The sequence below is a fragment of the Populus alba genome, chromosome 7 (assembly GCF_005239225.2).
Source record: "Populus alba chromosome 7, ASM523922v2, whole genome shotgun sequence".
Taxonomy (NCBI): Eukaryota; Viridiplantae; Streptophyta; class Magnoliopsida; order Malpighiales; family Salicaceae; genus Populus; species Populus alba.
The window spans coordinates 12,348,632-12,364,733 of NC_133290.1; the positions used below are offsets into that span (position 1 = coordinate 12,348,632).

General features: G+C 33.5%; 2 protein-coding genes across 3 annotated transcripts; one reads left to right on the forward strand and one right to left on the reverse strand.

Moving 5' to 3' along the window:
• Window positions 1-345: 345 nt before the first annotated feature.
• On the reverse strand, window positions 346-2,353 carry LOC118043587 (wall-associated receptor kinase-like 20). The gene is made up of 2 exons (XM_035051606.2): window positions 1,334-2,353; window positions 346-729 (listed from the first exon to the last, which is right to left on the reverse strand). The coding sequence occupies exons 1-2, from the start codon at window positions 2,202-2,204 to the stop codon at window positions 677-679; spliced, it is 924 nt and encodes a 307-aa protein (XP_034907497.1). The 5' UTR covers window positions 2,205-2,353; the 3' UTR covers window positions 346-676.
• Window positions 2,354-5,823: 3,470 nt separating this feature from the next.
• LOC118043500 (chaperone protein dnaJ A6, chloroplastic) lies at window positions 5,824-13,271 on the forward strand. Of its 2 annotated transcripts, none has more exons than XM_035051506.2 (8): window positions 5,824-6,037; window positions 6,955-7,126; window positions 8,072-8,213; window positions 8,345-8,402; window positions 10,555-10,597; window positions 11,715-11,763; window positions 11,859-11,939; window positions 12,033-13,271. In XM_035051506.2, the coding sequence occupies exons 2-8, from the start codon at window positions 7,020-7,022 to the stop codon at window positions 12,876-12,878; spliced, it is 1,326 nt and encodes a 441-aa protein (XP_034907397.1). In that variant the 5' UTR covers window positions 5,824-6,037; window positions 6,955-7,019; the 3' UTR covers window positions 12,879-13,271. The 2 variants fall into 2 exon arrangements, with proteins under 2 accessions (XP_034907397.1, XP_034907396.1); XM_035051505.2 differs by having other exon boundaries at window positions 5,825-6,037; window positions 7,020-7,126.
• The last annotated feature ends 2,831 nt before the right edge of the window (window positions 13,272-16,102 follow it).

Below are 16,102 nucleotides of genomic sequence, written 5' to 3' on the forward strand. Positions count from 1 at the left end.
TCATCGCCGTGGAAATTGGTTAGGTTACCCTGGAAATCTGTTTCCTTGTAAGGTGACCCCAACAAAAAGCTTGCATGGCAAGAGCTGGAGAGATTTTTCGGTGGTTCCTTAGTACTTTCGTCTTGGTGGCAGCCTCTTGGAACCTCCTCTGTATCTCTGTTTCTTCTTGTATAGTCAATAAAGAATATTATATAATTAAAGTTAATCCAATGAAAGCTGAAGTGCCCTTTTCCTGCACCACCATAAGTATGGATGTTGAACTCATAGTCCTTTGCTCTGCTTCAAATCAAAACCTTTTGGAAGTTGTTTGAATGGTGAGGAAATTGTGTAAAATTGCAATTTGAGTGAGTTGAAAAAGAGTGAAAGCACATTTTATTAGAAAGAAAACATGGTTGATGAAAACAACTAGAAGAGGAATTTAGAAACCACAACCATCGCTATGAACATACAGGTCTAGCTAATGTACATGGAAAGTGTAATATTCATAAATGAATTAGATTCCAGGCCTTCCCATCTTTATTCCTTTACTATTTCTCTCGAATTTGACAAATACGACCTACTTTTGATCTCTTTTCAACTTTCCATTGCCAAAACAAATGTCTTCGTTAATTAGAATGAGACCTCAGATCACTGCACAAAGAACAGTCTCTCACTTAACTGTAAGCTGTTCTCTTTCTCAAGCTGCTCCAACGAAAACTAGACCACCCAGAAACCCCATCCACAGCTTCCCTGCAAAATCAGTGAGCAATAAATTGAGATTCACACTAAGAATCTACATACAGACAAAAGATGCATTTATAATTAGCACTTTGGCTATTGCCCACTTTCACAGACAAGGGCTTGAATCTGAGTGCTTAACCTGGGATAGAAAAAGTAAAACATATCGAGTCCTTGACCCTGCGTTGCAGGATTACACTGGATTACACATTAGTACACAATCAGTGCTCTAGGCTTCAGCTTTGCATTTTCTTTTTCTGGTTTACAATAAAATTACGTCTTCGAACTTTTACTTTTGCAAATTTGTCCTTTTTTCCTACGAGAAAGGATGCCCCTTTATGCTCCATGACAAATAACATTTGGCATATTCCTCTCCATTAAGTGAAAAAAAGAAGAAAGTCGGTTTGCAAAACCATTGTCTACCAATTTCATGCATGTAAAAGTATCTGATCCTTATCTATCCGTCAGTAGCACTTTAGCAGATTATAGACCCATGATAATTCAGCAAAAGAAAAAAAGGAAAAGATCGAAACTTAACGGCTAATTAAGGTTGATAATATCTCAAATCTTGAAAGGAGAAACGTAGGGATTAAAAATAAAAGAAATTACGACTTACTGGAGGGTAAAGAAACTGAGTTCCATGTCAGTTCAGGTTGATTCTGCAGACTGCGGGTATTGCAATCCATAGTGGTGTTGATTGTATCACTGCACACGCACACAAAGGAATTGACAGGAGGTGCATAACCACACACACCACCACTAATCTCACAAGTGTTGCACTTATTATCTATGTAATAATCATCCAAAGCTCCACCTCTGCTCTTCAATTCCACCCCATATTGCCACTGGGAAGGGTCGGTAGGGTGGTCCTGAAGGGACACTACTGAAGCAAACCCCATGCAATTCAACTTTTGGAGATCAAGCTCACCTTTGCTATTAAAATTAGCGGGAGAATACACACAACACGTGTTTGTAGGTGGAAAAAGAGGCAAGCCGAGGCCAATCACAGATGGACAGGTGTAAATCGACGCACAGAGATAAGAGGAGGTGTCACAAACAGGCGAGCCCTTGATGTTAAGAGATGAAGTTGGGGGTGTGCATGAGAGGAGAAGGAAAGTTGATGAGCCAAGCTGGAATGGACTTGCCCAATCCAGGCCTAAGTTTGGGGATTGTTGCATGGAGTTGCATGTGGACATGTGTGGTGGGGTGATGATAAAGGTGGAGGTGGTGTAGGATATGGAAGTGATAGGATAAGAACCTGTGTGAGTTGTGAGGAGGAGCTGGTCTCCCTCAGGTGAACATGCTATGTAAGGATGGAACCTGGGGGAGCCGCAGCCGTGGCCACTGCCAAAGGGGTACTTGACCTGTATGGAGCCACATGTGGTGCGGCATGGTAGGTCCAGGGCTAATGTTTGCCATAGTATGAATTGGGTGACATAACAGAAGAGAAGGATGATGATGATGTTGAAGGATGGAAGATCTTCCATGGACAATTTGATGTGTCGGTGAGGGGAAAGATCAGACAGGGGAAGGGAAGAGGAAATAAGGCGTTCTTATATAGTTTAGAGGGTTTTTTTTGTATCTTCTGTTATTGACATAAACACTTGTGTCCTTTCATGTGATGTAGATGTGTTCATGGATATTTTAGGGCATTTAAGCCAATTCAATCCCGGTTGGTTGTTTTGAAAGCACTAATTGCCTTTATGCTATGCTTGATTTAAAGGTTTAATTCAGAACATTTTGATTTCCGAGGTGGAAAACAAACTTTTCTTCACAAGTTCTGTTCTTGGTATACATGGATAGGATCCTGATGCCTAAAGCACAAAACAGGTTGCTACATGTAAATCTTAAATATTTAACATATGATTTTTGGGAATATCTAAAATTAAAATGAAAAACAAAAACTAAAATTGCTTAGTGTTTCTTTGTACAATGTGAGAGGATTCACATAGTGTTTCCTATTATTATTATTATTTGGTTTTGATTTATGATTTTTTTTTTCTAATTTTATCCTTAAATGTTGTGCTTACTGGGATAATTTTGTGATAATTTGCTTCAATTAACTTCTTATGTGCTTCTTGCGGTCTCAAAAAGATTTACAATGTTAAGTTGATGCTCAATTTCACATAACTACTTAAAAATAATTAAAGCTTTGGGGGTCAAATCAAAAACTTAAACAAAAATGTCTTGATGAGAATCAACTAATTATATCAAAGAATCCATTAGAAGTGCCAATTAAATCAATTACAAGATTAATCATCAAAAAGCTTAAAAAGACATTTAATAAATTTATTTAGGGTATTTGAGTCAAGTCAAGCCTTTTGACTTTAATAAGGAATGACGAGGCTTTAATTAATGTGATTTATGCAAGAGTTTGACAAACTTTAGTTGATTTTAGGCTTTAATTTTCTCATTGCACAACCTTATACTAAACAAGCATAACTTTCAATCTAATTATTGGATCGAGCTGAATTTTTTTCAAAAGTTTTCAAAGAATTTTTTTATATAGAATTAAAATTTCATAGCAATTAGATATCCTAAAGACTTTGTGATAATGTTCAAAAGCTACTGTATAGTAATTGAATTACTTTCATAATTGGTTTAGGATTATTTTTTTTCTGTTTAGTTTAATACTTTTTAATTTTTTTTCCAATCTTTTTTATGGTTTTTTACCTAGTATAAATATTGTTCTTTAGCTTGTAGTTATGTATTTTTATAGACTTTGATATCATAATAATATTTTATGTGTGAGAGTTTGTTCATACTTTATGTTCTTCATCGAATTTTTCTTGAACTTATCAAAAATCAATTGTTTTTATAGCATTTTTCTTATACTTCCAGTTCATGATTCATTATACTTATAGGGTTGGGGTCTTTTTCATCCAATAACTTAGGTGTCTTATTTCACGTAATCATTAAGTCAATTTTTTTTTATATCATAATTTGATTTTATCTTTCTTAGGTTATTCTTGCTTTTTGGCATATGGGTTTAAGGGTTATTATCTTCTAGATTTACATTAGTTGGTATCAGAGCAAGACTCTAAATTTAGGTTTTATTTATCTATTTATCCTTAAACTTTATGTGTTATTTATTTGTTGTTTTTCACTCTTCATTATCGTATATATTATTGTTTTTTTTATTTCACTCGCGTTCTTGTTTTGTTGTTATTTTTGTTTTTCTTGATTATTTATATCTTGAGAATCTTTGGTTAGACATTAAAAAACCATGATTTTTACTGTTTATGATTAGTTCCTTAAAAAACTAAAAAGAAGAGCACAAGAGGTAAAATGAAAAAATATGAGCATATTAACATGAAAAGTCATAATTGAGTGAAGCACAATAAAAGTGACATCTTATTAAGTGTAAACACATGAAGGAGTGTGTGGTGATATATTTTGTTACTACTAACATGAAATTTTAGATTTCAATGATGTTTTACAAAGACGGACCATCACCTACAAAAATAAAAAAGGAAAACTTGTTCTTCATGCTATGGGTTATGCAACAAAACTTGTTCCTCATGTTACGGGTTATGCAACAGAAAATGTGAGCATAAAAATCACAAAGCTGAAGGGTTAATAATTTACTAACAAGGGATAAAATTGAAAAAAAATTAATTTAAAAAAAAAACGAGTCAATCCATATTAATTCGACTAACTTATGACCCGAGATATGAGACATGAATATATATAAAAAAAAGAAAAGCAAATTAAGAAACTCAAGGCCTAATAAATTAATGTCAAATGATAAAAATGAATAAAAAACAATTTTAAAAAGGATTTAAAAAAAGACCGAACTTAAACTAGGCAAACACAAAAAAATTACAAAGCAAAATTCTCAATTATAAAAAAAATAAAAATTAAACCAATAAAGACCAAATCTTGTACAAAAAATAATTGAAAGAAACTGACTAGTGATTAAATTAAAAAATAAAATAAATGAGGAAAGGGATAAAAAAAGAGCAATAAAAAATAAAAACCAAAATTAGAAACAAAATGAAATTCTAAAGGACAAAATAAAAAATAAATGTAAATGATAAAAAAATAAAAAGCAATCAAAAGAATGAAAACCAGATTGAATACAAAAATTAAATGAAATTAAATGGTGATGGATGAAATTGAAAATATTATTTTAAGAAACATTAATATCAAAACAAATAGAAATCAAAAGAATAAGAATCAGATTCAAAACAAATAATAACCAGAGAACACAGTTGAATTTTCAAAGGCTTGACACGAATACCAAGGCTCAAGAGCGAGAAAAAGAAGGGGACGTGAAAAAAAACCATTACTGTCGAACCACTACCAACCTGACCAAACACGTCACTTTAACAGTTGCGCAGCTACCTTAGATGTTAGATGAGATGAGGATTAACAGTTTTTTGCCGCTAGAATACTTCCCATGCTCCTCTAGAATGGCACAAGGGACGATGAGTTGTAGGCACATGTGTAGCACACACAAACTTTTTTTTTATTATTATTGATTTATTAATATTTTAATAATATAAATTACTAAACAAACCCTAAGAGCATTCGAATATTAGATTAAAAAAAACCATGTTGCAAAGAAAAAATCACCCTCCCAAGCTAGCCTTAGGTTTTTTAAGTTAAAGGTTAAATATATCATTTTACTATACAAAAATGTGTTAAGATAACAAAAACTCTCTTTACAAGGTTAATATCTTTGAGCTTTTAATGATACCAATGCTATTTAATTATATAAATAAATGGGAAAAGATAAAAAAAACCCCTAGATAAAAGACTAATTTTTTTTAGCTTTTAAAGTATCTTAGTATTTTCACTGTTCATTAAAAAAAAACAATAAGCAACTAAATTATTTCAATTGACAAATAACATTTGAATTCCTGAAAAAAAAATGAATTTAACCTGCCTGCTATCAAGACAATTGTTAAGTATACTGAAGTATAAAATGATTTTGAATCCGTTTCTAGGAAAACACAATAATTATTTTTTTGTTGTAATTATTTTGGAAGAGTACAAAATAGGACAAGTGAACAAAAGGAACTTAGACAATATCAAGGAAAAGAATCTAAGGCATAAGATGAACCGAACAGTATTGAACGGCAGATAAGTAGGTTACAAATAGACAACTGTGAGGCAAAATCACCTAATGAGAAACCTCTAGGCTCTAGCCTCATCCTCCTTCCACTTGCTGCCTTCTCCTCTTGCCTGCCACCACCAACACCATCTATCTCTTCCCCTCTCTCTGCGAAAGAGGCAACTAACAGGCAAGCCACTGTTACTTTAAAAGAGAGGAGGAGAAGAAGAAGAATACACAAAGCAGGTTCCTTTTATACAGGTTACTTTGCTTTCTCCTTAACTGCCCTAATTTTGCACCACTTTCAATATATAGTCAGAAAGATAAAGTTTGAATTTTTCATGGTTATGTTTTCTCATCTTGGTGTTTTTGTTATTGAATATAGGCCATTTTTGTTATTGGGTCACTGGAAGCTTTGTTATTTTACATGAATACCAATTGCAAATTGCTTCCTTTTGTTGGGATTGAAACCCTAGTTATAGAAGTGATTTCGTGTTGTTTGGTTGACATTTTGAATGTTTTAACTGTATTTGAAAGCTAAAAGTTGCATTCTTGGTTTTGGGAAGCATAGAGAAGTTCTTCCAAAATGTTGGCAGCCACAAAAGAAGTTACTTTTAGGTATAGAATAGAGCCCCATAAACAATTGTTTTTAAAAGAAGTTACCTTTTCTTTTGCTAATTGGCCATCGTCTTGAAGTCTTACATTGCTAGTGAAATTGTATGACACTCCCTTATGTGGGCCTGTGATGGAACTGTTAAAACATTAAAGTTTTAGCAGGAGTGTCAACTAAAAGTCGTGTGAAACTCATGCTTTTGTTGGCGAAACTTCTCCAGTGATTTTCTAGTGTGTCTTAATGGTTTTCATTCAAATTTTGGTTCAAGCATTGGTCAATAGGTTCTCTGCAAAGTTCTATGCTGATGACATGGAAACCCGTGACTTGGACTTGGTTTCACTTCCAACAATGGGTTTGTGATTATGTGTTTGTTCCTAGTAAATCTGCAAATGACAGCTCTTGCCTTATATATATTAATTGGTTATTTGTGTCCTTCGAAAAAATATGAGCAGAAGCCTTTTGTAACAATTATTTAGTGTGTAGATTTGTATATGGTAAATGGTGCAATTAATTTACTATGGATTATGATGTATATGGAAAAATAAAAGTTTTATAATTTTTTCAGCTTGGAGAGGGGCATTGGTTTTAAACTAGAACTTAAGATCTTTTCTGTTGCTGAAATCTATTTAGATGGCCATCATACCTTGTGGAAGTACATCAATTGCTCAATGGGGTGTTCGCCCTCAGTTTATGATAAGATCCTATATGCCAAATAGGATGTCGACGGCTCGATATGGGTGAGCATATCTATTTAATCTCTCTCTCTCTCTCACACACACACACACAGAAAAAAAGTTAGTTTTTCTTTTCTTTATGTATATTTGTTGGTCCCTTTGGGCCACTGCAACTTATTATTTACTGCCTGGGACAAGTCATGCTTGCTCTCACACATACAAAAACACTAGGTCATGCCGGCTCTTGAATCAATGAGAGAACACCTTGTTTTATAGAGATACATTCAGATTACTGGAAGTAATAGTACTAAATTTGCTAGTTTGGTAGTGGTCAGGCATAATAGTAAGCACCATAGCAGGTCCTTGATTGTAGACAGCAAATTCTGCTGACATGCTCTGTTATGAAATTCTTACCTTTTTGGACTGATAAGATAATGAGATGAAGTTTTTAGCTCTCTTCTTAATTCAAGGGTATTTGAGGAGTCCTGATAATCTAAGATCATGAATGGTCCTTCACACCCATAAGTCTTCCACAAATGCAAAAAAATTCATGTCCAAATAGAGTGAATTTGTCAGTGATGGTTCTTTTGCTAAGTGGACTGTGAAACAATTAAGTTTGGTGCTCCCCGAAGGCACTGGAGGTTAACATTTGATTTATCTAAAGATGAAATTAGATGCTCTTTCACTTGGTATGGGTCCAAGCATCAGGTTCTTTTCTACTTGCTGTGAGCCATATAACTGAAAGTTGTATTAAGTTTTTTTTTTTTTTATCCTTGATCAGTTTCTTTTAAAATTAGTCATTTGGTTGTTGAAGGAGTTCAATATTTTTGGCTTTAAAATTGCATAGCAGCAATTTATTATTATTGCTACCATAATTTTTGTGTCATGTGTTACCTTATATTTTATTAGCATCTTGCAGCACTGCATTTTGATTTGATCATGTCCTAAAAATGTTCTTAAATTGTATAGATAGATAGATAATTGACTGTATTTAAAACCACCATGCAGTATTAACAACAAGATGAGCTACTTGGCGGCACCAAGCTCAAGCTTATTTTCACGGGATTCCTTCCCTGTGTTATCTTATACAGGAACTTCTCAAACTTCAAATGGCCATAGGGGAGCACGGTTTGTAGTCAGAGCGGATAGTGTGAGTGTAAAATATAGTTTTATTTTCTCTCATTGATGATAATGGAGGCAGTATTGACTGCCTTGTTATTTGATTATTTGGTTTTTAAATGTTTGTTTGACTTAGAACTTGTAACATTTTCTCATTTGCAGGATTTCTATTCTGTACTTGGAGTATCAAAGAATGCGAGTAAATCTGAAATTAAAAGTGGTATGTACTCGGTATACCTACTATTCTTTGTTAATTGAAGCCTAATCTCATTCTGGCAATGTCATTTTTGTGTAGAAGGCCTAATGGAACAGAAAAGGTTTTAAGTGGCAAGCAATTTCAATAATATTTTGCATGCCCCATCTTCTGAACTTTATTAATATTGCCTCTGCCATTCAATTTTTAGTTCTCTACTTGTCTCATTTTATGCTCTTGAGTAATATGCTTGTTTGGTTGTACCACATCCTAATTCTTGTGCCTACTGAAGCACGATAGAGGATAAATACCTTCCTCTCTATCTGGCATTTGGCAGAATTACTATTCTTGGAGTAATGTTGGTATGGTTTTTAGTAAGTGTACAAGTGCTAATCTTATATGACAATCTAAGAGTGAGAATACTATAGCCCCATAAATTTTGTAGAACTTTCTACCATTTTACCTATGGATTGTGTAGTGTACACTGAAAAGTAATAATCCTAATACTGCTGCGAGCTTCTTTATGAAGCCTTTCATTACTGTAAAATGTATTTGTGCACATCAATGAAAGTTGTTAAAAGAGAGCATTAGGTACTCTAGCATAAAATTATTGTCTGACATCCAATATGTAGAGCAGCAGGTTTGATGTTGCTGCTTCAAATTGTCAGGTGGTGGGCTAATGCTAGAGCTAGGTTCTGATTTCATGGGTCTTCTAGGATGATGAAGGAATTTAGGTCTTCAAATTGTTGTAAAAAGATCCAGCTCTTGCAACTGATTTGTTGTTGCAAATTGAGAACTTGGGTACAGGAATTTTTGTACAGTGGCTGGAGTTAGAGGTGGTTGTTCCAATAGGGGTTATTAGGTGGTTAACTTTTTAGAAAGAATATAGTGGGAGGTTGTGATAAGGCAAGAAGCACTGCACCATGCACTGAGCTTATCATCTGTGCATGTTGACTGTAGATAACTTGTCTAAATTAGTGCAGCCATAACTGGGACAAGACATGAAATCAGTAGCTAGGCTTTTCAAAGTATATTGGATCTTCATGAGTAATCTTTTTTTTAGGTCATAAGCACGCTTCAAAGATTGTAAATACTTGTTTCTATGTGCTGCAAGCCAATTGCAGGATGGCCAGAATTATTGAAAAGAACAATGTTGAAATTGGCTGGAAATAGTTAAGAAACAAAGATAGAGCGGTTAGGGATGTAAGCCTGAAAATATGAGCAATCACATATAAGGTCCTGGTGATGTAATCCTTAAATAATTTATGCATCAGAGTCTATGTCCTATAAATCTGAACTACCAAAATACTCTTTATTTCTGAAATTGATTTGTTAATCTAAACAAAGATATAAAGAAGGCTCAACATTAACTAAAAAAGATTATGCTGTGAGCATCCAGTTTCAAATTTATGTCATAGTAATGCAGCCATACACTTAATTGTTTTTCAAGCTGAATTTTTTGAGCTTTCCTTGTCGTTTATGATTTGTGCTTTTTGGAGAGTTTTTTGTACAATTGCAATGACTTGATAATCTTAATTGCCTAGCTGTGCACTGGAGGAACAAAAACTGCTTTTTATCTATCTTTGGTACTCTGATTTCTAGGTTACATGTTTCATTTTTTTCTCTCAAAGCCCTTAGGCAGAGAACAATTAAATGCACTGTCCTGTCCATGGTGCCCATGAAATAAGTTTGCATTTGTGTTTTTGTGCACGCTGTGAATTGTTTCTGGTGGATTTTATTGTTATCTTATTTGGAGTTGGTATGCTATAATGCTATTCTGTCATGATTTATGGAACTGCTATACCATCATGTGTAACTGAATAGGTTGAATCTTAGATGATTGTTATCCTAAAAAAAAATCCGGATCTGTATGAAGTAATGAAATTAAGAACTGTAATGGACTGGTTTTGATCTAAAGCTTCTTCACAAATTAAAGATCTTCTCGAGTAGGACCATTTATGGAATTTCTGCAAGGGCTGGGTTTATCTACATTAATTGATAAGGTTGCCGTGTTGTCTTGAAAGAGCAATTCTAGGTGATCCAATTTGTTTCAAGATTGAACTTGTATGCTTGCCACAAATCAAACTGTATTCAGTTATTAATGTTTGGCATAGCTATATTCATCTTCTATTAAAAAAGTTCTGACTTTTTTTTTGTTTCAATTCCCGATGCTTTCCAGCTTATCGAAAACTTGCTAGGAGTTACCATCCAGATGTGAACAAGTAAGTTTATCTTTTATGTGAGCATGACTGCTCCCCTCCTTCTGCTCAATCATCTTGTTTTCTTTGTCTTGTGACTTTGTTTATGGGAACTATGTACCATTTGGACTAGATTTAGGTGCTTGCCTTTTCCTTCTTTTAGAGACTGCCTCATATGGGCAAGCCTTCAGAGAAGGCATGGACAGACTTCCTAGGATGTGTGAGTTAAGATGTGCTCAATTGTTGGGCCATGCATGCCAATTGATTAGGGGAAGAACCCTGCATTGGAATCATGGACCAAATCAAGGACCGCATGGATCTGCTATTATTGAAATTGGCTATTTAAATGATGATGGCAATTTGGAATCTAATTGTTTATGGATTTTAAGAATTGTCTATACAGTAATTTAATGTACAAGTGTCTTACTGCTCAAGCCACGTTTTAGAATTGGCTCAAACACATTTGAAAACTGGAGAAATCATGTGTGCTCTTAAGTGAAAAGTCGAGCATCCCCACCAGTATGAAGGGAACAAATGAAATTTACTTTATATCCTCCTTACATCATTTGTAAAACCAGCAATCAGTGTGACAACTGTATTTTGTAGGCTACTAAAATAGGAAGCCTCTCACCCATTTGAACCTTGAGCACCATTTCAAGGCAGCAGCTCTCTCTTTTTTCCTATTAAATGCTGCCTTTTAAGCTCTCTCTCCTTATATGATGAAGTCAATATGAACAATTCTCAATGTGTGTGGATCTAGAATTGTATGAATTTTGGTGATTGGTGTTTCATATTGAATATGCTCTAGAACTCGGAAGGATTTTGATTTCTTTAGTTGCAAGGCTGGCTCCAAATCCCAATAGTCTATTAATCCTGCTTAGAGGATTTTAATATCAAAGATGGAAGTTAATTTCAAATTCATAACAATCTATAAATTCTGAATAGAGGATCTTTACTGACTATGATCCTCGTTCCATGTTGTTAGCAAAGAATAGATGCATTATAGTGTTCTGTTCCATCCTTATATAGCGCAAAGGCAACCAATTTTGGGGTCTTACAATTATTTATTCTAAGTTTTGTCTTAACCTGAACAAATTTAATTCCCAGACCTGTTTGATAATATTGCATTTTTGTGCTGCAGAGAACCTGATGCAGAACAGAAGTTTAAGGAAATTAGCAATGCGTATGAGGTGAAAGCTCAGTTTTATTGTCTATGATTTGAATTGTGATGATTTTGTATTCCATGGTCTGTAGTAATTGATCTGAGAATAAACTTGACTTGCAGGTATTATCAGATGATGAGAAGCGATCTTTATATGACAAGTATGGAGAGGCTGGACTTAAAGGTGCTGGCATGGGCATGGGGGTAAGTTACTAATGTCAATGATGAAAAAATCATTTGTTTTAAAGTTGAGAACTTGTCCATATACTTGCCTCACCCTCCACTTTATCATACCAGGATTTCAGCAATCCTTTTGATTTGTTTGAGTCACTATTTGAGGGCATGGGCGGCATGGGAGGCATGGGAGGCAGAGCTTCCCGGAATAGAGCAGTTGATGGCCAGGATGAATATTACAATCTAGTCTTAACTTTTAAGGAAGCAGTTTTTGGGGTTGAAAAAGAAATTGAGATAACCCGACTAGAGAGCTGTGGAACTTGTGATGGTTCAGGTGCCAAGGCTGGGACGAAGCCATCTAAATGTAGTACATGTGGTGGGCAAGGCCAGGTTGTTTCATCAGCGAGGACTCCCTTAGGTGTTTTCCAGCAGGTGATGACATGCTCTTTATGTAGTGGGAGTGGGGAAACATTTAGCCCATGCAACACTTGTTCTGGGGATGGACGGGTAAGGAGGACGAAACGTATCAGTCTGAAAGTTCCTGCTGGTGTGGACTATGGTAGCCGTTTGAGGGTGCGATCCGAAGGTAATGCTGGAAGGAGAGGTGGATCTCCTGGTGACCTCTTTGTTATTATTGAAGTCATGCCAGACCCTGTGCTAAAACGTGATGACACCAACATCTTATACACATGCAAGGTGTCATACATAGATGCCATTTTGGGCACCACAATTAAGGTGCCGACAGTGGATGGCATGGTGGATTTAAAGATCCCAGCTGGAGCTCAGCCAAACACCACACTTGTAATGGCCAAGAAAGGAGTCCCTGTGCTAAACAAAAGCAACATGAGGGGTGATCAGTTGGTTCGCGTACAAGTTGAAATTCCAAAAAGATTGAGCAGTGAAGAGAGAAAGCTTATCGAGGAGCTTGCAGATCTAAGCAAGGGCAAAGCAGCAACCAGTAGAAGATAGTTGCCAAGACACCGCGTTCCGTTTACAATATGTAGCTGGCCCCGTCACACCTGATTCTCCTTTTTGTTGGTGTAAAATCTTGAGAACCATGTTAGATGTTTGAAAGGGAGTTGAGCAGTTCTTCACTATTTGAACTGCGGGAGGGGTAAACAAGTGTTTGGAGTGGTAGATATGAACTGTATCTTCAAACGAAGGAGCAGATGAAAAATTGGAGGCTTACTGCTTCGATTTTATTCTCTCATTATGTTTTATTTTTGAACATGTAGTTTACTTGCATAGTAATTATTCTTTGGGATGATGGCTAAAATACGTGCAACCTTTTGTATTTGTATTTCGACTTGTAAGGGCAAAAACTACCTCAGGATAAGTTCATCAGTTCAGCACTTCAGCTTCTGTTTAAGTACTTCAATTCCTCTGTGCCCTTTTTGTTTCTCACATTAAATGAAGATAGGTAAACTATCCTAAACTTTGGACAAGTCTTCATAGATTTGGAGAGATTCACGTCTCAAATCTTGAGATGTCTTTGCACACATAGACTTTGCTTCTGGTAGGGCTTGAACTGATGACCTTGAAAGATGGAGCGAGGAGATGGGTTTTTTTTTTTTCCTAGTTTGAGTAGAAATATGTATAGTATTTCAAGAGTACTTGTCATTTTGTATTCCATTCATTTATAATAAGCCAATATATAGATTGATAATTATTTGTTAACTTTTATATGATTTTCATTTCTATTTTTATGTATTATTTTTATTATTTAAATGAAATCAATTTTGATGTAAATTGCCAATCATTACATATATCTCAATTTCAATTGATAAAATAATGGAGATATGTCCTTAACTTAGAGATTTTGTTAATTAAAAAAATAAATCTTATGAGATGAAATCACATCTCTATGTCAAATATTCATAGGCTCTTAAACGAAGACATAATTTTGGAGAAATTCTTCCATAACCATGTACATCAATCTCACGGTTCTTGAACCATTACAAGAGGCATGGCTCGACCTCAAGATAACTCGGATGTCATGACTCTTGAGACCTTTTTTCTCCATTATCAGGAGTTGTCAAGTTTTTATCAAGCTTCTCTTCGAGTGATTGTACTTCTATGGTTCTTCTAAATTTTTGCAGTCCAAAGTTTCCCTTATATTCGTCATTTATTGTGTCTTAAATTTACTTATAGTAATTGATCAATCCATATAATATGCATCTAAACAAAAATCCTTCAAAAACACACTTCATAGGCTTGGTAGCCCGAGCCTAATATATAGTAAGGACCCAGGAAAAATAGGCTCAAACATGGTAGCCCGAGTTTAATACTCGCAAGATAATTTTTTAGGGACCCCACATAAATCATTCAGTATTTTATACTAATATAAAACATATTATTTTAAATATAATACAACTCAAAGTATTATAAAGGTGAAATTACACTTCAACTTCTTATCTTCACAAAAGACAAGATTCATGAGTTATAAATATATTTATAAATATTTCAAGTCAAAGGTTTACAATCTTTTTTTAAAAATATTTTCAGTATATATATTTTTAGATTTTATCTCTCTAAAATATCATTGCATTCTCTCTCTATAAAGTTATTGACTTTATTATCGAAGAGTCCTCAAGTTTATAAAAGGAAACATTTTATAGATATTAACCACCAACCACACGACTTACTAGACACCATCTGCTACTAGCTACAATAATTATCAGTCACTTGACTTAATAGACACTACTTGCTATTACCACAAGTACCGATCACTTAACTTATCAAGCATTACTTGCTCCCAGTTATCAAAAAGACTTTTTATATTAAGTCACCAAATACCTTGACTATAGAGAATGTATCATATTATTTAAATTAAATGATTAACCAATTATCCAACAGATTAACATTATTTCTGAGCAACTTAGATTTTAAGACTCATCAGTAATACATATAAAATTATTCCTATCATCTTAATATTTATATGTTAGATAAATCAAATATTTAGATTTCATAAACACAATTCTTTTTTTTTTTTGTTAACCGTGGATGTTCGAATCAGTTTACACTCATCTCGATTAATCTCCTAAAACCCTGAAATTAACAACCATAAAAACTTCCAGTAATCTTAAGATTTGTAGTACTCGACTTTTGAGGAGCAAATTTCAGGACCTAACTAATTAAGCTACATCTCTCAAGATTCATAAACACAATTCTTTACCAAAAAAAAAAAAAAAGGAGGAGCATAATGTGTATATTATAAGCTATAAAGTACATGTTTTAATGCACAATAAAAAATACATACAAATTACGTTGCATTTGTAGATATATTCACAAATAACTTCAATTTATTACATCAAATAAGTTTATGAATTATTTATTTAATTCTTGATAGATTACAAATATATCTAAGTGTAGTGGTTTTTAGACAATAAAAAAGTAGAAATCATTTTTTTTTTAATTTCAATCCAACATTTATAATCTGGAGTTGGCCATTATAAAGGAAAATAAAGGAAAAGGTGTTGAATTTGGATCGAGGTTGAACCGTCCATGATGGATAAGCTAAGTCCACAACCAATATACAAAGAATAACATAAAATATTTTTTCATTTTTTTGGTATTTTTTATTTGTTGAAAATAAAAATAAACTTTTCATAAAAAGGAAAAAGAAATACATCAAGATTACAAGAAAATCAAAAGTAATCTTAGTATTATATACTTGGAATAATCTAAGACAGAATATTAATTTTACTTTATTTAAAATAAAAATTATCATAAATTAACAAAAGAAATTTATATTATATTATTAATAAAAATGAAATTTAAGATACTAACGAAATATGAGAATATATATAAAAAAAGTGTATGTATGTATATATATATATATATATATATATATTGTTCATGTTTTTTTGTTTCATTTGAAAAAACAGAGAAAAATTGTATAAAAAAACTGTAGAGAATCTCTAAAATATATTTTTTAAACTTGGTATATAGTTAAAAAAACTAATTTATTAGTTCTTTAATGAGATAAATATTATATTCGAAGAGTAATTAGTTGAGTTTTTCTCTTTCTAAGTATTGCTCTGTATGAAAAATGTCTAAAAAGTTTTGCACGTTGGTTTTGGAAAAGAAACTAATTGTAAGAATTGATGGCGAGTGATTATTTTTTATTTGATTTGATTTTTATAAAAAATAAATAATTAAATTGAAATATATTTTTTTAAGAAGCTGAATCA